This window comes from Dendropsophus ebraccatus, chromosome 9 (genome assembly GCF_027789765.1).
Source record: "Dendropsophus ebraccatus isolate aDenEbr1 chromosome 9, aDenEbr1.pat, whole genome shotgun sequence".
In the NCBI taxonomy this organism is placed as follows: domain Eukaryota; kingdom Metazoa; phylum Chordata; class Amphibia; order Anura; family Hylidae; genus Dendropsophus; species Dendropsophus ebraccatus.
The window spans coordinates 52001703-52026719 of record NC_091462.1 but is presented as its reverse complement, the minus strand read 5'-3'; the positions used below and the strand labels follow the sequence as shown (position 1 = coordinate 52026719).

Sequence of the window (25017 nt, the reverse complement as noted above, 5' to 3'; positions counted from 1 at the left end):
ATAATTTAAATGGTAAAGCTTCACCACAGGTTTCACCAGTGACTCCATTGAATGAAAAATCACAGATGGGTCGTCAATAGAGATGAGGGAACCTCGAGCATGCTCAAGTTCATCCGAACCCAAACGTCCGGCACTTCATTAGCGGGGGCTGCTGAAGTTGGATAAATGACAATGACTATATCCATGTTTTCCACATAGCCTTAGGGCTTTATCCAACTTTAGCAGCCACCGCTAATCAAATGACGAACGCTCGGGTTCGGATGGACTCGAGCATGCTCGAGGTTTGCTCATCTCAAGTCGTCAATCATGGACCCCAATGTAAGGTAAAAGGTAATGTATGATGCTGTTAAAGAGGGTTTAAAGACCCGGAGTTGTGTCTGTAATACAGATGCAAAAATGCACTCATGTGAGACCAACAATATTCTTACTTTTTTGTTCATTCCCATTCTTTCTTACCTTGCTGTTGCAGCTTATAGTCAGTAGAATAAGCCTTGCCTATCATATTCCATACTGGCCGCAGACAGCCAAAAAGTCCCTCCAAGAATCCTCCATTTCCACTCCCAGAGCGACTAAAGTGTATCTTGATGTCTTCAGTACCACTATTACTGCCGCCATCTCCTGAGTGGCTGCTGCCTTGAGGTGCAATGTTCTCCACTTCATCTTGGTCCCTTAGCTGCAAGACACTGTTCTCAAACTGATCTCTGGAGTCCTCGCTGATGGAGGTCAGGACTGCTGCAGTGACTGGGCTGTTGGCATTTTCTAAGTTATCACACTTCTCCTGAATCTCCTGAGACTGATGGTGACCGGATGTGGTGTGATCACCATAATTCACTATGTACTCCTTATCTTCCCGTAATGTATCAACAATGAGATTAGGAGAAGATGACCAACTCAATGGATCATGCGGACTGGCCATGGTACCATCGATGTGCATGAGGCAGCCAACCCCAAGACACCAGATCTTGAGGTGGTTTGTTCAGCTCAGCTTTGGAACTGGAAGCAGTTCACATGGACCTGTAAAAGAAGAAATACAAAGTAAATGTATCATATCTCCCTGTGTGAACAAACAGTTGGAGGTAACTTTTCAGGATAATGGTAAGTCTTGTATGTGGAGAAAGAAGATTTTTTTTCAGATAAGATATATTACAGTGTTTCTTCCTGTATTTACCATAAGGTATGGGTTGGCATCATTTATCAGAGGTATCAGGACACCTCAACTGCAACCTGAACTTGACTCGATTGATTGACTTTTTGGCATATTTTGTCCATTTTTCATGAAACTATACTTATATGATCCCTTATCAAGGTTGAACATACAACAAAGGCAGCTGCTACAGGGCCCATGAATAAAGGGACCCAAATGAAGGTTTCTTCTCCACAGAGACTTTTACATATGAGGAAAGAAAAAATAGCTTACAAAAAGTCCCTTCTGTGATTGATAAGAAGAGTTACAGGCGACAGACTGTCCTCATTCAAGAATGGCATGGTAGCATGATGAACCACCAGCAGCAAGCCCCGCTTCACTGTCCTATAGGGTGAATATTCTCTTGGTCTATCCCTGCCCCCTATTTTGTGTATTATTAGTATATTCCTTTCATGGTTGATTTATTCTGTGAAGGAATGGGTTAACGCATAGTAGAGCTTTACTGCATGGATGTAACATTTCAGCTACAGACAGACAAGCCAACTAGATAAGTAAATAAGTGATATGGCTATAGGTGGTGTCCGCTTTTACTATGCAGACTCTGCCGATGCCCTGTGCAGTGCTCACATTCAATTACCCATAATGCACTGTACAGGAATTAACAGAGCGTGACTATATCAGAGCAGAACCTCTGGTGACAGCTGCCTACCACAGCCTGTCCTTGGGTGGAATAAACCCATTCAACTTGAAGTTCATTAGAGATGTTCTGCAGGTTTATAGGAATGTGAAGACAACCCTGCGTAATGACATACCCTGCAGTCCAGCGGCCGCCTCCATCTTCTGACATTTCTAGGCTTTTAGCAGCCTCTTTAATACTTTCAAAAATGAACATTTTAAAAGCTGCTTCAGAAGTAGAATGGAAATTGTTCACTATAGTAGTAAGGAATAAGTGCACGCCATCTAACTGGCATGTACAATACCATGATAAGATGTTGTGTGTATCAGGACAGCGTAACACAACTAGACAACAACAGATCTTTCCTTGGCTGTCAAATTGTATCTGTCTCTAAGGCTGGGATCACATCTGGGTAGGATCCCCTATCCCATACTCATTGTCTGCCAGTCTCACAGGGTCACTGTCATTTTTGTAGCATGTGTATTTTTTTTCTAGAATGACAGATATCACAGCAGAACCCAGTGGATCCCATTATACTGTAAGCATATTGGGTCTGTTAGGTGAATTTGGTGCCTGTCATGGAACAGATCCAGCAATATCACCATCTTCAGTCTATATGATGGAATGAAAAATTGAAATTTAAAGGCAGGTGGGATCCTAGCTTTAGAGATATCCATTTCTAGGAAAGGTAGCTTGTAGAAACTTCAAGGACATTCGGGATTGTCCAAACCCAAACTCTTGGCATTTGATTACCGGTGGTTGAAGAAATTCTTTAGCCACTGGTAATGAAGTGCAGAGAGTTTGGGTTTGGACAGACCCGAGCACACTTGAAGTTCTCTCATCTCTAGTAGCTAGCTCTCACTACAAGTCTTCCAGACTTCTACATAGATGCAGAAAATGTCCGGCACAGCTACAACAATCATTTACCACCAAGTAAGATAATATGGGACCAGCAATGTGTAGCCAGCTCAGTTCGGATCGGATAAACTTCTAGTGGTGCTCTGCCTGAATAGACTTCTCAATATAGCAATTTTAGATAAGTGAAATAGGCGGCACTCACCAACTGCGATTCAATGGTTATTTATTGTAGAAACAATCACCGATCATAACACATGTAAGAGACAGCTAATAGCAGGCAACAGCCATTTTATCTTATTTACCGTTTCACATTATTCACTTTATTCTGGCCAGAAAATGCATGAATAACGTAAATCGCAGTTAATGATTGCCGCCTATTTCACTTATCTAAAATTGCTTCAACATAGAAATACAAAAATACCCTTAATTTGTCCGTCAGTTTACAAAGTTTTTGGGATTGTTAGGTGAGGCATTTCACTCCCCTTCGTCTTCATCTCGCTCTTACTAATCCTTGCAATGTCGGGGAGTGGGGAAGAACAGTGGAATTAGGGTGACCAAGCCCTCAGGAACTACTTTTCCTGGTGGTTAGGAGTGTGATGGTATCACGCAGCACAATACATACACCATACTCAGTTTTTAACTTAGATGCGCTCCCCTTATGTTCTTCCCTGTTCCTGTTAGTAGATTTGCATACTTTAGAAATCCTCACGGTAGCAGTTTTGTTGTCACTTGGCTTTTCCAGAATCAGAAAGAGAATTTTACAATAATAATTTTTAAAGGCATTTGGGGGGTCCTATACTTGTGCTGTTGATTTGTACTTGTATTCTTGTACTGTTTATTTTACTTTTACTGTTTTCCACCCAAATGAATTTAGTGCTGGCGTGTACTGTCTGATCAGGAGTTCCTTTTTTGTGTAAATATCTGTACACTTGAACATCTTGTAGGACAGCCAAACCAAACAGCATGTGACAGGGACCTGGTAGTGAGAAGAGATCAGGACTTCTATCACACAGAGGGAGTCAAAGTACAACCCAGGTTTCATGGTATCGCACTCTTGTGTACTGAGAAAACATTACTGGCTGTACAAACAAAGGCAATGCTTTCTGGTCATGTGGAACAATTATTACTTATACTGTATAGACCCAATAGATAATTAAAGTGCAGGTACGGTTATAGATTTTGCATAAGTACTGTACATGAGACTACAAACTACATTACAGTGAAAGTATTAGGGCGCTGTATGTGTCGAGTGTGCAGACTGATGCATCACTGTCCTTTTACAAACATGTTATAGACCTATGTCAAAAATGATGATTAGGGTCAGTGTTCAGACCCCACCAATCTCTAGAATGAGCCAGGAAAAGCTCCCATATGGCTCACCTCTAGAAATGGATTCTATAGTAAATCTATGGAGCCTGTCTGATGCAGCAAGCCAGGGAGAGAAACACTCAGCAGAATAGTAGGCATACGTAGGCAGAATGGGTCAAGAAATCCTTGTGTCTATGCATAGGTGAAGAAGCCATTTCTTACTGTTCAATTCTATTTAACACTTTAAATACTGAGAAGAAGTCTTGAGAAATGTCTGTCCCCATGATCATTACTTTATCTTCTCACCTTCTTTGCAGAGGAACTTACTTATACCATTCCATATTTCCTAGAGATTATTATATAAAAGTTTTGTATGTTATTAGTGCATATTGTATATTGAATAAGTCTTGATGTTTAAAAAACATTTATATGCGTCTACCTACCTAAATTATAGCTACTATTAATCTAAGAATGCTCAGGCTAACATTGCCCTTCACTATCATTACCTCCACTCCCAGCCAGCTATCACTTACACTTGTTTCATTGTCAGAATCTTGCATCAGAAACCTTACAAATCTGTAAGCAGACACAGGCTGTTGTGTGGTCTGGATTTTATTGACTGATCCTAGGCTGCCTAAAATTCCAGCCTGTATGAAGGACTATGTTAGAATAGTTGGGTTAGGGCTACAATACTGTCCAGTGGCAGACATATCACTTGTGCAGCCTGTTCAGCTGCACAGGGGCCCAGGCCAACAGAGGGGTCCACAAGCTCGGACTTAGCCTGCCGGGCCACTCCGCTGTCCCGGGCTCATATAGCTGATATGTATAGTCCTGCCACCCTCAGCCCGCCAGTGCCGAGATGCCTGCAGCCGTGGCCCGCCCCACACACAACACTCCTGTTTTGGATACATGAGCCACGTCCGGCCGCAGTGGCACCACGCTCCTTCCGTGCCTCAGGACATGTGCACCAGTGACATCACCTGGTGGTCGCGATCGCGGCACTGAACATCCTTATGACCTGAAGGACCACTGGGGATGGGGGGCAGCCAGGATGGGTTGTGTTTGTGGGGGTGAGGGGCAGCCAGGAATGGCATGGTTTGCTTCTGGGGGGGGGGAGGGCCCAGGCCCAGGAAAATTTGTTGCAATGGGGCCCTATGCAGTCTGTGTCCGCCCCTGATACGATCTACAGACAGCCCACGTCTGCTGATGGACATCTGTAGTGGAAAATATGAAATCTCTCATAACTGTAGAAAATACTACCGGTGTAAGGGCCATATTACACGGTCTGATCAATAATGTAAATGAGCCCCGATAAGAGAAGACTTTTCTAAGTACTGTACATTGTTCTAGAAAAAAATATTTACATAATTCATGGGGTGACTATGGTAAAACTTCACATTAAAGTAAAGCTTAAGTGAAAGTTATCCGATGAGAGGAGAAAGTTAACAAAACCTTCTTCTATATCTTACCATCAAATATGACACTTTACAGCATTTCTAGTTTAAGGAATTTTTTAAGCAGTTTCTTAATATTTGGCAGCACAGTGTTGTGGGTAGTCCCTGGCACATAATATTCTGCCTCTCTGCGTGTGCCATGCCTGTATCCGGCTGATAAATGAGAAGGTGTTCTTTAATGTACACAAACACACTATATCACCTGGGTAGCAGTTAAACACAGGAAGAAAAGCCAGGAAATAGCTCCTCTCCGAGAAGTATTACACCGCTTGCAGGTAGTTTCTGCTGACCTGCGAGCACAGTTTCATAATAAACCTGCAGAGGTTACGGCTGTACTATGGTTACGAGTATCAGTACAGGTATTACTACCAGGGTGCCTTTTACAGTACTGCCCTAAAGCATTATGTTACAGCATATAAAAAAAACTACTTGTTTTCTGTGTATAAACTGGTTATTGCTTTCTGTTTTCACCAGATTTTCTCATTGTCTGACAGGGTTGACAGTCATTTATGTATTTGGCCCCTGCCCTCTCCACCAATCTCTAGTGTTCCTATCGTTATCCCCTTCATACAGTGTCGGACTAGGGTATCTGGGGCCCACCAGAGGAAATGATCCTGAGGGCCCACCAATGAAGAACCAGTGAAAAACAACATGCCAGTCAGTGTAAGTGCAGGTTCTAAAGCTAAGAGTCCACAGAAGGATCCTCCAGTCCTCTGGTGGGCCAGTCCGACGCTACCTTCATACATGGGTAGATTACAGTGCAGGCTAGCCCCCATAGAACATAGCTGTAGTAGGGACCATCAGATCCTGAATCAACTCCTGGCTCCATTCCTCACATCATCCATATATTTATATACTACTGCCCAGTGCTTAGGCTGCATTCACACGTTCTGTGAAGCTGTCCGTGCTCACGGAGAATTTTACAACCCATTGCTTTCTATTGGGCTTTGCAGATATTCTTTGACTGCATGGATCCGTGATCCGTTCCGTTTAAAAATAGGACATGTCATTACTCGGAAGGGATGCACGGAAAGGATTCCCTATCGAAATCAATGAGATCCGTGTTTTTTATGGATGTACAGAGATGTGACATGCGTGTTCATCCGTCAAAAACACGGATTTGATGAAATGCTTTAGGGTAGCTTCAGACACACCGTATCGCAGCAAATTTTCTGCTGCGGATCCGCAGCAGATTTGATCTAAACAACTGAACACAGCATTAAATACACAGTGGTTGCTCAAAGCCATTGCTGCATAATAGGTGCCATTCACCTACTAATGTGCCAAGGAACCAACAGCATTCAGGTGATTGGCCATGCAGCAGCCATTGCATGGGCACAATCAGCTCCGCACAATATGGCACTGTTATCCAACGTGCATGGTTTTGCACACAAATTGCTGCTTACCCGCACAACTGCACAGCTAATAACAATCATTCTGAAAACTATGCGGTAAAACGCATGTTGGCGTAGTTTTCGCCCAGCTCCATGGCCGCCACATAGGAACTCATCCTAATCAACAGCTCGGCCACAGCTGCCAATTAGCTGTACAAAGAAATTTAAAGGCAAATAATCCATAAAATTCTCCCCCTCCCAATGGCACCTTAGGGGCTTATTTCTTGTCTCAACCCCGGTGTGAGACACAGCTGTCCCCTCCTAGTGCCAGCTTAGATGTCTGTTAATACTGCCAGCTGTAATAGTGCCCATAATGTGACAACCTGCTCCACACTCCCCTCTGATACATGTGAACAGTCTACTAGAGAGAAGATTGTTCTAACCACGACAAGACAGTAATGTCTTTAGACTGTAAGGGTTAACGCATAGCAGACAAGAGTATCTTATTTATGTATCTGTGACATTTCCAGAGGCTTTTTTTGCGCACCCCCTTCAATTCCCATAATCACTGTTAAAGTAATGGAAGCTAGATGGACAGCTTGGCCCCATTGTTGTCGTGTCCTAAAGTAGCAAATGGACCCAAATATTCATCAATATAAATAACCTTCTGGTTGTCGTCTGACAGCCTGATGGTATCACTGCGACCATTATACTTCAGTTAAGCTACCGGTTCCTAGAGATCAGTTGTTACTCCAAATTCTAATACATCAGTCAATTCTCTAAAAGTAAAGGCTTTTGTGTACCGTGTTAGCCAGCAAATGGAAGTGATAAAACTTCAAGATTCTCTAAACCAGCACATAAAATATACAATCTACAAATACACATTTAGGTTACAAACCCACTTGGCGGGTCTGCAGCGAGTCTCCATGCTGCGTTTTTGCAGCGAGACTCGCTGCAGATCCCGGCCCTATACTTTTAATGGCAGACAAACACGCAGCAGGGATGTACATCCCTGCTGCGAGTTTGTCTGCAGCCCGCCCCATTAACCCCCCGGCCGCCGGAGCTGATACTTCACCTGATCCCGGCTCCGGCGGTTCCCGATGTCTTCAGCAAGCCGGAGCGGGGACCAGGTGAAGTATATGCTCCAGCCAGCCGCCCGCAGCCCTGGCCGCCCGATCGCCCCCCCGCAGCCCCGGCCGCCCGATCGCCCCCCCGCAGCCCCCGGCCGCCCGATCACCCCCCCGCAGCACCGATCGCACGCCCCCCCCCCCTGCAGCCCCGGCCGCTCGATTGGGGGGGCGTGTGATCGGTGCTGCGGGGGGCGATCGGGCGGCCGGGGCTGCGGGGGGGCGATCGGGCGGCCGGGGCTGCAGGCGGCTTGCTGGAGCATATACTTCACCTGGTCCCCGCTCCGGCTTGCTGAAGACATCGGGAACCGCCGGAGCCGGGATCAGGTGAAGTATCAGCTCCGGCGGCCGGGGGGTTAATGGGGTGGGCTGCAGACAAACTCGCAGCAAGGATGTACATCCCTGCTGCGTGTTTGTCTGCCATTAAAAGTATAGGGCCGGGATCTGCAGCAAGTCTCGCTGCAAAAACGCAGCATGGAGACTCGCTGCAGACCCGCCAAGTGGGTTTGTAACCTTAGGCTATGTTCACACTGCGTATGAACCCATCCGTAGTGCGAACCGCGAATATACGCACGTAGTTTTGAGGTTGATGCGTTCGCTTTAAAGTATACGATATACGCCCGCACAATGCACACTACGTATGAGCTTATGGCCGGATCGTATACGGCGCCGTGAAAAATGAACAAGACCATTGTTTGAGGACGGAAATGTTGAAACTCACGGCCGTGGATTTCCATGCGGTCCCGTACGAAGTACTTATTTCAGCCAAATTGAACTTGATTTTTCGATCCAAAAGGTTCTGTGTGGTTTACGGGGTTGGGCGAAGATTTCCAAGTAAATGACCTGCCTCAGATCACTTCGAAACAAGCTAGGGAAGCATAACTGTACTGCGGGCATATGTTCGCGGTGCGTACGCATCCGGCCACATGCCGATTTTTCGCACGCCCGTAGTTTCAGCCGCACATGTACGGCAGCGTAAGACCTGCGTACGGATTCGTACGCAGTGTGAACATAGCCTTAATCTGGGGCCATAAGAGGTAACATCTATCAGTATCAATAGAAGTGCCACCAGTAATATTTTATGTGCAGTGCCTATATGGCTATAAGGTAAAGGCTACTCTCCTAAGGATATATGTGTGCGTTGCACTTTATAATTGAACGTGTTTTATGTGTGTCTTTAACAGGAATTAGACTGGTTGGAAAGTTAAAGAAGTCAGGGACTGTGGCTGTAATATTCAACAATTCTATATACTGTTGACCATGCTCACCCTCCTCTCCCATGTAGTAGCCATGACACCTTAGCTACAGGGGTCTATGAAGGGTGATCACCCGACTGGGATGGGCGATCAGCTTGCGCACTTTCAAGGTAGGTTGCACCTGAGGTTTTGGCAGAAGTGGTCCATTGGACTATTGATGGCGTATATGAACCAGGGACACACTTTGTAAATATGGTTCATTGCAAGACACATTCAGAGTGCAGCCGGCAGCCAGCAGCTTCTTTCAGACAGCCATGTAGGAAGAGGATTTACCTGTAGTTTCTCCAAGTGTGAAACTACAGGTTTGGGCCTCAACCTGGGTAAGAGCCCCGATTTAAAGAAACAAGGTTAATGTGACAGCTTCACTTTAAAATCCTGTATGTTTTAATGTATCCCAACACAAAAAAATAAAGATGAAAGTTTTACTGAAGGCGTGTTTCCACAGTGAAGTCCTTGTCACAGCTTCTGTATGCAGCATGGGTGCCTGGCATATTTTCTTATGCACCAAACCCTGAATTTCACCTCACAGTGGTTTGGAGTAGAGAATATGACTCTGAGAGCATGCTCTGAGCCTATAAGCACTGGTAATCCTTAGGAGAGCCACACTAAGAGGATTTGGTTGAGCCAGTGCCGGGAAGAACGGATTTCTAGGCCCACGTAACCCTCGTTCTATTACTCCCTAGAGTAAATCTGACAAGCAGAAATTTGTGATTCAGGGAAATAAAAAATACAGATACTGCAGGGGAAGGGATTAGTAAAACAAGCACAAAAATATAAATTGGGCAAAGCAGCAAATCCACTAAAATTGCAACAGTGGGGATTAATGGAAGCAAGTTACATGTAACTACTGGACCAAAATCACTTTACATTAAATAAAGGTTGTTTAAGGTTTTATAGGTGATTTAACATAATAATTGTTATATATCACTGTTATACACAATAAAACACTGAACTTCATTGTACATAGTTCAACACATAGAAATCTTTTATGTGGTGGCCCAGACCTTCTGGAAAAGAAAAGCAGTCTTGGACCATTAAAAGATATTGTAGGTTTTGGCTAAGGTATATACTGTATATATCCGCATAATATATATATAAGTTATATATATCCGCATGATTTCCATAGTGTCTAAGGGCCCTTAAGGCCCTATTCCACCAACAGATCTGACGACAGATTATCTGCCAAAGATTTGAAACCAAACCCAGGAGTGGATTTGAAAAGAGGAGAAATCCAGTCTTTCCTTTATGACCTGTTCTCTGATTATAGTCTGTTCCTGGGTTTGGCTTCAAATCTTTGGCAGATAATCTGTCGTCAGATGTTGGTGGAATAGGGCCTAGAGGGGCAAAATTTTGTCCTCCTATGAATTATGCACTAACACTGCAGACCAGCACCAAACCATCACAGTCCAATGACCAGCGGATGAGGACCCCTAACTTACAGAATTAGTGTACTGCAACAAAAGACTATTATATTTATTCAATATAGATGCAGACAAACAAACATAAATGAACAAAGAGGGGCGCTTATGGTGCAGTAGATTGGCTTAGTTGAAAAAATTCACATCAGGTAAGGCAACTCACCTTCTGGTGTTGTGCGAGCAATAGGCACAACACTAGTAGAGCTTGTAAATACTGTGGAGTCCGCAGCCTGGCACCCAGCATATAGAGGATAGATCCGTCACGATACCATCACTCGCAATACAAAGGGGAAGAGACTAAAAAAAACAACTGGGAATGGCCTTGGCGCTGGACGTAAAATCAATCTCCAATTCTTGTAGAATACTTCTTTATTATGAGCAACGCGTTTCGGCGGCGTTCTGCTTGATAAAGGCGACAGAACGCCGCCGAAACGCGTTGCTCATAATAAAGATGTATTCTACAAGAATTGGAGATTGATTTTACGTCCAGCGCCAAGGCCATTCCCAGTTGGTTTTTTTAGTCTCTTCCCCTATTTATTCAATATAGGCATTTTCAGGGGGCTTTTACACAGTGCAGTTATCCAGCCGTTCTATGATGTAGATCATAATAACTGACATAATATAAAGAACAGATGCCACTTCTACTCTTTTTTTAATCCATTCTTATTAGTTCTCATAAGAGGGAGCTCCTGCTCTGGTAGATTCAATATAAACATCCATGAATTATATAGTTGCACATTCATTTGCATTGGTGCCATGTAAATCTACAGTAAGATGCAGCATAGAAATAGACCACATAAATTAGAAAATTCAGACCAGTGTATAACAGATATCATGGCAAGACAAGTGAAACTGGAGAAGCTTGTACTTTGCGCTGATATAACATTTCCAGGAAGGCTGAAGGTTGATCTATTCACATTTAATATTTTGAATTTCTCACGGAAGTGAAAAGCTTGAGTGATTAAAAGTAGGAATTCAGAGAAACAAAAGACAGATAATGTAGTTTACATTACATTACATTTACAGCTCTATGGTCGAGTGCATTTTCTGTTTTAGGTCTGTGGTCATTAAAACTAGACCCACTTGACTCCATGGCTGCTGTAAAACCACAGAAAACACAGAGTAGTCTCCACACCACATAAACTGCAGACTAAGGAAAAATTATTAAGAGAATTTCCTTTGCTGTTGAGCAAAATATGGGAGGCGCGCGCTCAAGCTCTGTACGCGCTGAAGAATGAACATGTTCATTGTTCAGTGCGTACAGAGCAGGAGCACGCGCCTCCCATAGACTCCCATTATGAGCGGGAGGCTAACGGCATTCCGCGAAGGACAATTCCGTTGCGGAATTCCGCTACTTTTGCTCAGTGGGAACGGGGCCTAACATTGCAAGATTCAGATAGGACTCGATCAGAGCTGATCCAGGTTCCAAATAAGCCAGAGTCAAGTTGTGATTCCAAGGCAAAGGAAGGGAATCAGTACAATATACCTAATATTTATATATATGATCCAGAAAGAGAAGATCCAGTATGGTCAAAACTAGAACTTTTCTTTTCATTTTAGCAGTCTTTAGAAGTCTGTAACACAGCTAACTATGAAGAAAGTGAAGGACTTTCCGAATGCACTGTAACTATATATCACTACTAAGGGTTTTTGTCTATTGCAATCCCAGGAGAGAATGAGATGGCCTGTATGAAAGCATGAGAAGAGTGCAACGCAGCCTGGCTGGATCTCTCAAATCAATAGGGCTTCATTTCCTTCTGTCCCCTGCAATGTCCCTGGGGACTTGCCTGTCAGCAGCTGCCCACTTGCTTTGTGTTATACAACTGATTCATGTCATGCATGTGTAGGTAGAAAAGACTCATAATTCTAAACTGCATACGTGCTTGGGAGAATTTGAGGCCTCCAAAATCGGTATAGTGTAAATAATAGCTTTTATACTGTATGCCAGTCACTAAGATAAAACTGGCATTCAATTATATGTGTAGAAAGAATCCCAATGTGGCAGGTGTTGGCACCACAGAGGGATTAGTCCATTCTAGTAACAGCTGGATCTTTGGCTTCAAGTGTGTCCTTCTTTCTTACAATGTTATCAAGGTTCCCTAAATGTTCTTTGTACACCAAGACTATAATTCATGAAACTTTGTAAATGCTTTTTATTTCATCTCTTGGGCAACAATCTCAAATGAACATTTTTTATTTCCCCTGGATAGTTATTGAAAGTCATTTTATAGCGTCCTCCTTCCATGAACAAACATATGTCTCGTGAGCCCTTGAAGTGGAACAATGCTATCTGCACAATTCAGCACAGCTCTCACATTTACATGTAAGTCTTTATTTAGAATCCCAAACCTAAAGGGGAATACAGTAACAATGATAGCCTAGGTTCCCACCATATCATTTACCAATCTATATATAGATATAATCTATATAATCATTTTGAGTAACATTGCAAATACTTTTTTTTTATAATGTTGGTAAGATATGCTGTCAAATGCAGATTAATACTGGTGGCTACTGGAATCGATCAACACCAGTATGTATTTCAGTACTATTGAGATGTATCCAATGAGATCTGTGTCTGCATCCCATGAATGTGCCTGTTAAGCTAAGTGACCCAATGTCAGCAGTATTCTTACTCAGTCTATAATATAATACACACCAATGAACCATAACATTAAATCCACTGATAGGAGAACTGAACAGTGATTATTACATTACAATAGTATATGGGTCAACAGGGGCGGCTGCTATGGGGCCCACCCCATCAGGGGGCCCCGTGGCCTGCTCCTGCAATACACTGGGCCCCCTGAGCTGTCATCATTTGCAGCACGAGTTGGCCGAGCAGGCCTCCCGGGATCTGCAAATGTCCCTTTAACTGAAAGCACTGGAGTTATGACTACACTTCACGGCTTAGTGGTCAGTAGGGTGGGGGCCCAATCAAAAGTTTGCTATGGGGCCCAGCCATTTCTAGTTACGCCACTGTGGGCCAAATATATTAGGCAGCAAGTGAAGCAGGAAAAATGGTCAAGTGTAAGGGCCCTATTCCACGGGACGATTGTTCGCATAATCGTTAACGATAAATGATCCAAACGACCGCTATTGCGAACGACCTGAAATCGTTCACCCATTTTCATGGAAAGATAATCATTACTTATGATCGTTCTTGCGGTCGTCTTGTTGTCACTATTGCGTTCGTCACTACTCCGAATTATGTCTTATTCAATGCGAACGATTTGTGAACGAGCAACAATAAAAATAGGTCCAGGTATTATTAAACGATCAACGATTTCTCGTTCGTTCGTTAGTCTGTAACTGCTATTCAACCGAACGATTATCGTTTAGATTCGAACGATTTAACCATAATTTGAACAATAATCTTCCCATGGAATAGGGCCCTAAGGATCTAAGTGACTTTGCCAATAGCATGCATGTGATGGCAGGATGACTGAAAGAGCCTATGGCTGTATTTATGTTTTCCAAGACTCCCTAGGGCTGCATCGAAGACTGTTGATGAACCCAAACATTTTGGCCTCTCCACTCAACACTGACCCCTGTAGACTTTCAGAAAGGCGTACAATAAGCATATAACCTAAAATGAGCATGCACGCATCAAAACTGAACCATTGAACATTAGAAATAGTTGACCTGGTCTGACTACGCACATTTTCTTTGACATCATATGGACAGGTGCATATGTGTTGCTTATGTGGAGAGAGTGCACCAAGATGCACTATGGGAAGAAAGCAAGCTGGTGGAGGCAATGTCATACCCTGGACAAAACTAGGAGACTTTGGGACCTGGCATTCATGTAGATGTTCTTTTGACACATACCACCTACCTATACACTGTACAGAACATGTATGGTAATGCAGTGGAATTTCATTAAGGAAGTGACCTCTTTAACAACATATTATGCCCTGCCATACTGAAAATTATGTTCAGGAACGGTAGAAAAATGACTAGGGGATCAGATAATGTCCATTTTAAGATGTGCTGTAAAACAAGTTTCTATGTTATTACACACATAAATCGAATTATCTAGTGTTATTGTCCTCAAATACTGAAGATATTGGAGTCCATGTCTGAACAGGCCTGAGCTGTTTGGGTGGCACAAGGGGAGCTATTAGACAGGTGGTTTTATTGCTATGGCTGATATGTGTATTTGACGTGTAAAATTTATTTCGAGTCAATTGACTGTATGGATAGGTGATGGTTTGTCACAGCTTGGATGGTGTCCAGTGTTTTATGGCAGCTGTAAATGTCCTATTGCCGGTTACCATCTCTAAACAAATTATCTAAAGTGGAAAATGTCTGATTATTGTATGATTTACTAAAACAAACCTTTACACAGATACTCCAAGGAAAAGGGGGGCGACACAGGCATTAGCAAAGAGTGACACAGGCCTCTCTGCTATCACAAACGTTCATGTCCAAGCCCTGGTCCCCACTTTCCTGCTCTTATCCAGCGTTGGTGTACGAGCCATATTAAAGGCACCATGTGTAGCTGTGTAAGGTCCCAACTTTCATGCTGCACATATCACATATATTTTACATGCTAAATATTCACCAGAGGTGAACAGACAAGTAAATGTTCTTTGTCCTTGTAAATGTTCAAGGATGTTTGCCATAATTTTTTCTTAAAGGGGACAGGTAGCATCACTAATGCAAAAGCATAGGAGATGTACCCATAGGTATTACTTTACCCAGGTAAATGATGTATAAGTAAGATTAATGTTTGGACCTGTATCCTCTTTCATCATCCTTTCACACGGTCAATGCTATGAATGTTGCTCTGTTCATGTCTATATTGATGCCATTTATACTTACTGACATTAGATTAGTGGTTAACCTGATATCTTATGGGGGCTCAAATGCAGCCTTTAACTCCTTTGGAGGGGCTGCACATTACACTCAGTCAGGGATGGGAGGAGGAGGAGGATTTAGGTTACCAAATGCAAAAGATGGCACAATAAGTACATAGGAAAACAGGGAGGGAATAAAAAAAGACAGTTCTGTTCGTTGCCTGTCTGTGATTTTTAGAAAAGTTGTCAGCTCTGTGATTTTTGGAAAAGTTGTCAGCTCTGGAACTCTGATGGTCACTCCTGCTCAGGAAATACATACATGCTCACAAGGTCACTTGCTGCTCTCATACCGCTTGTGGGAGATCATTGCAGTTAATACCAAAAAAGTGATTCCAAAGTTTTTGTATTACAACAAGCAAGTCACACTACTCAAAGACCAACAGCAATATAGCCCTTTTAGATGGGCCTATAAGGGGAGGTAAACCAGCACCAATCTCTTCGATAGGCGCTCATTTGCTGAGCCTTTTCACAGCTTGATCAACTGTGGCAGTGACCGCTGCATTATGCTTGCTGTCCTTTGAATTCGACTTTGTGGGGCACATATTGCCCAATGTAAACAGTAACAGTTATTTTATTGGCCACACAGAAAAGTCAATCAATTAACGTATGTTTGTTGGTTTGTCGGCTGAATGCTGGCCCTTTCAAATAGCTCAATTATCGGGAAAGAACATGAACATTTAAGGCTCCATTCCCCTCATGTTTCACCAATATATCCAAGGCATATCCTGGGATATCAGCAATATTGTATGCCAGCACAGTAGGCTTTTGTGTCCTATACACCGTGGGGGGATTTACCAAGACAAGCATACTCGTATGCCGGTTTTAAATTACACCCGCCCCTTTTTCCCCGGCTGAATTCCCTAAGAGACGCATGCCTTTAGTGAATGTGACCGGCCGCACGCCCGACCCTGCGCCGGGCAAACCATATCTGCTTCCAGCAGGTGTAGATCTAGATAATGGTTTATGCCTGCGAGCATAAATGTCCCCTAAAAAGTATTCTTTCATGGACATAGACTGAAAATCTCAAGTGGATTACGTTCAGACCATTAAACTCAATAGGCCTGCAGTATACATTCTGATACTTTTTTTTGCCAATATTCTGAGATATCCCTCATGATATGAATGGGTGCTGAATGGTGATCTGGACCAAATTTTAGAACAAAGTAAATTAAAAGTTTAGGGCACATTTAATGGTCTGTTACTTCAGCCGTACAATTACACTTTTTTTCCCCATAAATTAACTACAAAGACTAAATAATAACCTGGGGATAAAACACCTATATAACTAGCATTCATAAAGCGACAACACTGTGGTCATTCATCTTACATGAACCATTCTATGATAATGGGACATAAAATAATTTTATTATTCCCTATGTAACCCTCCAGACAGTACTTCCAAGGTTAGGTCACGAATGGAAATCAATATAAACATAAAAACCAGTAAGCGGCAGAAACATTTAGCATGTGCATACGAGAAAACTGCAGCTTACAAAGACACGTCTAATCGATGTTTACCAAGTTTGTTAACACAGAACCCATATTACCCTGTGTAGGCAACAATTTACACAAGAAAGTCTTCTTCTGGATACAACAGTCTGTATTGAACATCAGACAACGATGCCATTCACATAGCATATCAGCTCCAATGTGACAGGCACCCAGCAATTTTTCTGCCTGCCATGTGCAGACATACCCAAAGTGCAAAACGCCTGGTCCATGTATTGTCTATATACTGGTCACTTGCTGCATCCATCCAGACTGCCCCTAGGTTTCAATATTACAACATCAGCCTACATTCTAGGGACAAATATTAAACAGGGAAAAGTTAGCTTTATACTCTGCACTGATAGCACTAGAATTATTATATTCTGCAGCTGAGCTCTAATGTGCATCTGATGTGAAACTAGGGCTGGGCAAGTAATCAAATTATTTCCATTCATTTGTCCTAGATTTGAAAATCAGTTATTTTTTTTTTAAATTGCTAATTCAGTTTTCAAAAAAATAAATAAATGTGCCCTCCGACCTGCAGGGGGAGTGTTCTGGGCCCAGGCAGTTCAGTTACCGACGGCCCCCAGCTTGAACATGGAGTGTGACTGTGCCCAGAGTACTCCCACTACAACTACACCACTCCCCACTACTACTACTATTACTACTACTTCCACTATTACTGCTGCCACTACTACTCTCACTACTGCTACCACTACCCCCAATAGTTTCACTACTACTACTACTACTGCTCCCACTACTAGTACTACTACTCACAGTACTACTCCCACACTGGATTCTAAAACTCCCACTATTGCTGCTACTACTCCCACTACTTTTGCTGCTACCACTCCTGATACTACTACTTTCACTACTGCTGCTACTACTTCGACTACTATTGCTACTACTACCACTCCTGATACTACTACTCCCACTTCTGCTACTCCTCTTATCTACTACACCCAAAATCATTAGCAAAAAATCGAGATTTAAATCGAGAATATAAAGATTTTATTTTTTGGCCATATAGCCCAGCCCTATGTAAAACTACAATTTCCAGAATACCCTGATAGCAACAACTGGCGCATCTCAGCGTAAAGACCCCAGATCATAAGACAGATATACCATTTTAGGAATATCTGTATTATTGGGCAAATGTAAGCATGTTAACAAATTTCACTTTGCTTCTATGCATCTCAAATTAACATAGCTATTACTGTGTAATACAGTGTTGCCTATGGGCTGGATAGGTAATTGGTAGGTACAGAATGATCAGGCAGCGGCCTTGCCATGGTGGATACCTGAATAAGTTATTTACAATGTGAAAGTCTCATGGAGAAATTACTTTGTTCTTCAAAATGGATCTTCAGTACAAACCAGTTCACAGACTGTTCCACTCGGTTTACATGCTGAAATTTTCCACCCAATTGAACTGACATGAAAAAAAGAGATTGGGATATTGTGTAGCTATTATAGGGTAGGAACAGATATATATCTTAGGCCCCTACTTAGCAAGTCGCCTGTAGATAGATAGGTAGATTGATAGAGTGCTTAGGTTGGATGTCTAAATCAAACACAACCTTGAATAAAGAACCTGTACAATAAGAGTCTTCTTAGGTTCTTCCACTCAGGTTCTTCCACTTAGCAAGGTTCCCTTTAAAGGGGTTATCCTGAGTTAGAAAAAATCTTGTCTCCAGTGCAGGTGTTGATTACAATTAAGCTTCATTCACTTCAATGGAAATGAGTTGCAAAACCTCATCCAAACTGGAGACAAGAGTGGTGCTGTCTCTGGAAGAAAGTGTCCATGTTTTTCTTATGCAGGATAACCCCTTTAAGTGTCAAAAGTGTTTCTTTCCAAATGGCATATATTGATTAGACGCAACAAAATGTAAGAGATTCAAGGGAGCCTATCACATCTATAAGTACAAATATAGAGAGAGCTGTCAATCACTCAGCAGGGCCGCCCACTTGACCACTTAGCCCAGAATAATCAGACGTTTACATGAATAAATGACAAGTTTTCCTGGATAAATTATACGTCAATCTGCTAAACTTCTCCTGCTCTATAACATGATGTCTGCGGGTTGGAGTGTATCCTCACTGTGGTGGGTTCACTTTAAGCAGATGGGCTGTACTTTTATTCCATGGTACATTAATGTCAATTACATAGTCTTTGGGAACATGAAAAATCAGTGAGGCCTTATTCACACATATAGATGGCACATAGCATCTATATGCAGATTTCTGTCTTGCATCCATATGTTAGAGAGATCAAGGAATGTGTGAACATCCATTTATGACTGATATAGCTAGTGAAGACCTAGAAGAACTGCTTGCAGAAGCCAACATTCACATATAGTAAAGATATTAAAGAATTATTATTAAAAGCCTGTGCTGCACTTATAAGTACTAGACAGTAATTTCATGGCAGGTTAGACCATCTCCATCCAGCTTTACCTTAGCTATTCTTGCCTGGGGGATGTGAATATGGAAATGCAGGCCTTGGAGGTGAAGGAAACGGTTACCTGTTTTTCACTGATATGAAAAAACTGAAATCCTTAGTGCAAATAGTTGTCTTTACTCCAGGAAGGAATCTGCATTTTAGACTTGTCACAATTTTATTTTTATTAATATTAATCATGCAAAAGCAAATAAGGTGAATGCACTCTGGGAAACCTTGTTGACTTTGTTTTTTTTTTCTTTTTTTTTTTCCAGCCACATTACAGATGATGTTTTTACAGGATCTAAAGGTATATCTAAAACTTTGCTTTCAGCCTAGGGTTAATCAGAAATAAGAAGGAGACAACTACTTTACTGCCCTACATGTTCCGGATCACTGTGTGTGTATGAAAGCTTTCCATGGAACGCCTACTAGGCACAGTACATTAGGAAAATGGTGGAAGAGGGGAAATTCAATAACACTGGTGTTTCATATAACGCATCCTTATAATTAGGATAATTTATCAATGTTTGATATGTTGGGGCCAGAATTCAGCCATAAAAATTCAGATAATCTATCTTAAGGATAGGCCACTGATCTTGATCATCTATCGGAAAGCAATAGCCAAACTATGGTGAAATGGTGGAAAGCTCACAAAGGATGGATACTGAAGGCATGGAGATGACTTGATGAAGTCTAAAAAGTTGACTGCTCTAAATCCATTGTGAAACACTGCTGGGGTTCCTGTATGATTTGGTCCAACAGTCATCTCCAAATGTAAAACAAAAGCACAGAAGTATCTGGATATTCTAAGTGACCAACTTCATCCCATGGTCCAGACTTTGTTTCCAAATAGTGATGCAATCTTTCAGGATGACACGTTCCTATCCACACTGCTGAGTGAATTGATAATGGAAGGTGCATTAACATAAAGTTTAGCATCTACCTAGGCCTAACCCAGTCACCAGACTTAAATATTATTGAGCCAATTTAGGGTATTTATAACCCAGAGTTGTGAATGTGGCTCCCTCTATCCAAATTGCATCAAGATCTCTGTAAGTGACCACCAGTGTGATCATAATGGAAGCTAATATACTATTTGACACACAGTCACTGTTTGTACTTACTACAGACTCCATGATAAATGAAGAGCAATACTTGAATTGTCTACTTTGTTCAGTAAACACAACTGATATTTGCAGGACAGAGTCCTGATCTTACGTAAGGCTCTGTTCACATTACAGGTGTGGTTTTCAGCCATAAATGGAAACCATGATGTGGTGCTTGATTCACTGTATGATGGATGTTGGTGTCAACCTCTGGACCACACTGCCTCACAGTGAGGCATGCTGGCTTTCACCACAGTGTCCATCATTTTTACATAAAGGACAGCACTGCATGCTCTGCTATTATTCTTCCAATGATATATGACAGAATCTCCAATGGAGGCAACTAACAGAACCTCCAATGGAAGCGTGAATGCTGCTATAAATAATACATATAAATACATAATAACAAAAATTATAGATTGCTAGTCTACAAACTCGAATAAATGTTCCAGTAAGGCCGCAGATCTGCAACTGTTAAAGAGACCCCAAAGAATCATCATCCAACAAAACTTGACTCCATCTCTTTTCCCCATGGGTAATGTGCAGAACCTCAGAGCCCTTCTTTTCTGCAGGTACTGCAAAAAAAAAAGTGGCCTGAAGAAGAATGGAAGAACGAGTGGCAGGTCCTCTCTGACCATGGTAACAGGCCTATGAACCAATGGCTAGAGGGGGCATCCTTCCTTGTATACTGAAGACTATAGTTGACATTTTATAAGGAAAGCCATCAAAAAAAGGTCTACAAACCATAGGATGGTACACCAATACAGCCATAGGCTATAGGATTTATTCATGTTTTTCCACCCTAGGGCCATGTGCAGACTACGTAAGAGACTGGCCAGGTCACGGAATGGCCTGTCTCTAAAAAGATCATTTAGGATGATCTTTAGGGCCCCCGGAGTTCTGATGCGGGCGCATCCGTGCGCACCCGCATCAGAACTCCCCACTGCACACTATGGAGCAAGCGGACGGAGCCGCTCGCTCCACAGTGTGCACTGACAGGGTTTTTTGCGGCCGCTATTCAATAAATAGCGGCCGCAGAAAACCGACTTGTCAGTTGTTTGCGGCGCCGCTAGGGATCCTGGCCGGGATCCTATAGAAGGCAAGGCAACGTATATTTTCATACAAAGTACAGCTGTTGTTGCCGACTTCAACAACGGCCATACTTTTACGAAAATATAAGTTGTGTTAAAATAGCCTAGGGCTGCATCAAACTTCTTCAGCCAACGTTATTCAAATGGCAATGATCGACTTGAGCATGTTCGAGTTGCGCTTATCTCTAACAACAATCCCTGGAATTCCAGATATATCATATAAGCTCAAACACTAGATGATATATGGCTGTATATCATTTTTAGGGATTACAATAAAATGTACAAGAAAATAAGACAAAAAAACTTTAAATGATTAAGCATCTAGGCTTTATAAATATATGCCTCCGCTACAGCAACGTCTTTTTCCTTTACTCTAAACTAATAGCCGTGCTGTGTCCTTAAATGGCCTATTCAGATGCACCACCAGAGCTTTCTCCTTAGATCATGTGTAAGGTAAAAGATCCATTTATAGGTTGGATGGTATATAGATACTGGAGTCCTTCATTTTTGTTTTCCTAGGATTCTTAATGACAAAATACTAGACAGATATATGAATTCTATAGGGGCATTAATATATGTTATTTAATGTGAAATATGTGATGATCCAGTTCAGGCCCTTGTCTGAAAACAACTACAATACGACAGAATTCTGCATCAGTGAGGGTCACATGACATCACAGGTCTATAGTAATGTCATGTATAGTAAAGTATAGTATGAAATATCCCGAACTATAAATACTCAGACAACGGACACATATAATAATAATAATAATAATAATAATAATAATAATAATAATAATAATAACAATAATAATAAAAAATACAAACCTAAAAATCTCAATTAAAATATCTTCCTTTTCGGCTACATTCAGACCAAATCTAATAAAGTTATGCATAGATACAATTAACTGTAATGCTATAGAAGACACAACAAGTCCCAGCATGCCCTGTGATTTGTAGTTCTACAATAGTAATGAACCATTGGTTGCCTACCATTGCTCTGGATAGCATGAAACACTAAAATGCCTGTATTGAAAAGTATAAAGTGCATGATATATCTGCATTATATTTCGACTCCTCTAGGGATAAGCTGCAAGCAATTCATCAAGGAAAAAAAACATTTCAGTAACTCGCTGCAAAGCACATATATATTAGAAGAGCACAGCAAGATCCCATCAAGTACAAATATATAAGAAGAATCCATTAAGATACCATTCAGCGCAAACATGTAATAAGAATCCATTATATTGTAATCCCTAATAAATGCCACACGTTCCTGCTAGTTAAAATGTTATTTCCATTTGGACACATGATAGTAATGTAAGCGGACAGTACATATAAATCAATCAAATCACCATTCAGGAACAGAGCTGAAAGATTGCACAATTCCATTAGTTTTTCTTACAGTTTTCATCTTATTTCTTTTTTATACTATTTTTATATATTATTATTTTAAAGTTATAGTGTTATATACCAAGAAAGGTGATAATGACATATACAGCCCACCGACCCTGAGGCCTAAAACATACTTCTGTACAATGCATTAAAAGGAAATCTTTCCTAAATGTATTAACCTTTTTGTTAACTCATTGGCTACTACAGCCCTATCCATAACTAGGAATCAGCATACCACTGACACAGAATAAGAATACACATTACCATATATAATATTACAACCAGAAATAAGTGACGGTTTACCAGAACTTGTAGAAGGGATCATCCGGGGCTACTGAAGGTTCCAGATATGTGGTTAGAGAAGATATGGAAGGTAGAAGAATAAAGGTTGTGCGTCTCCTGCAGAAATCTACTGGTCCCCTGCTGCTTATCTCTGCTCAGCTGTGGCCCAGTATAGTCTTACAAAGGAAAATTGCACTTCATTTAGAAGGGGGTTTGACAGGGCAGCGATGGTTACAATACAGCAGCTGAGCATCTGTGTGGCAGGATCCATCCTGCAAGGGAGGTATCAGGTTTCTGGTCCCACAGCATCATTATTTGCCCTAGAGATCTTAGGAGACAGATGGACCATCACCCATCCATCTGTCCTTCATAGCACGAACACATAACCCCCCCTCCACCCTCTCTACTACCTCTGTGCCCCCGCTGTAAGGAATAAAACAAAGAGGTTACGCTGACAGCTGATACTCACATTGCTGCATAAGGCTGGTGTCCATGTTGTGTCTTTAAGGATGCCAAGAAAAAGAATGAACTAGTAACAAATCAGGAAATATAGATACACTAAGGTGCAGAGGGGGGCTGGAAAACGAAATTGTAGGGGTAGGGAAGATGCCACCCACACAATCTTGCAGCCCACTGCAAAGAGAGCCCAGGGCTCTTCTGACGTCACAGGAGATTCATGAATGGAGAGGGATGAGCTGCTTTAGGATTCAGCACGGAACTCGCAGTGACGTCCACAATGAGCTGAGCTAGAAGGGGGAGCAAAAAGCAGCCAATACTGAGCGGTGCACATGCAGCCAGCCCTCTCCGGGAAATCAGCGAATAAGCAGAGTCTACCAGTCACAGCCACTCATCATGTGCCTGTAAGTGCTAAAAGGGCAGCCATCTGAGACACAGAAATCCTAAATGTATATCTATATATCTATATATATATAGAGAGAGAGAGAGAGAGAAAGAGAGATATGCATAATTTATCATATCTATATTTGTTTACATCAATCAGCCATAACATTAAAGCCGCTGACAGGTGACCTGAATAACACCGATTATTGTAAGAACATGGCGTCTGTCAATGGATAGGATATAATAGGTAACAAGTGACCAGTCATTTCTTGAAGATGATGTGTTGGAAGAAGGAAAAATGGGAAAATAAAAGAGGCATTCCAACTTAAAACTAACTTGTCCCCTATCCACAGGATAGGGGACAAGTACGAAATTGTGGGGGTCTGATCGTCGTACCCCCCGTCAATGTCAATATTGACCCCTGGCTCCTTTGTTTTGAATACGCCGTGGGTACGGAACATGACCTTTAGCTCTATTCATTCTCTATAGAGCCGCTGGAAAAAGCCGATTGCTGTGCTTGGCTCTCTCTGGTGGCTCCATAGAGAATATAGGGAGCCACCGGAAAGACACGGGTAGAGCTCTTGGTTCTTTCCAGCGGCTCCATAGAGAATGAATAGAGGTGCGGCTCTGGAAATGGCTGAGAGGTACGAAGGTCGGACCCCTGCAATCTCTTACTTGTCTCCCATCCTGTGCAAGTTGGAAAACCTCTTTAAGGCTAGACAACCAGCACCATCTTGTGCAGTGTACCCAATGTGCAGTGTTTACCCCCTGACAAAAGTGGTCCTCAGAGGGACAACTGGTAAGCCAGCAACAGGATCATTGGTGCCAAGGGTTCATTGATGCATGCGGGGAGCAAAGGCTACTGAAAAGAACTGCTTGTGTTAAAGTAGTTTTTTGTGTAATTGCACTAAATTTGCTAGTCTTCGCTCCCAACT

General features: G+C 42.1%; 1 protein-coding gene across 3 annotated transcripts in view; it reads right to left on the bottom strand.

Annotated features, from left to right (window-relative positions):
• The window catches only part of MAP3K13 (mitogen-activated protein kinase kinase kinase 13), a 73047-nt gene that overhangs the window by 29724 nt on the left and 18306 nt on the right, over positions 1-25017 (bottom strand). For 2 of the 3 annotated variants that reach the window (XM_069983275.1, XM_069983277.1), the window contains exon 2: positions 457-1014. In XM_069983275.1, the coding sequence (XP_069839376.1) occupies positions 457-934 (478 nt within the window). In that variant the 5' untranslated portion in view covers positions 935-1014. Of the gene's footprint in view, positions 1-456; positions 1015-23711; positions 23785-25017 lie in introns of those variants that run through there. The other variant, XM_069983276.1, reaches the window with a different exon arrangement.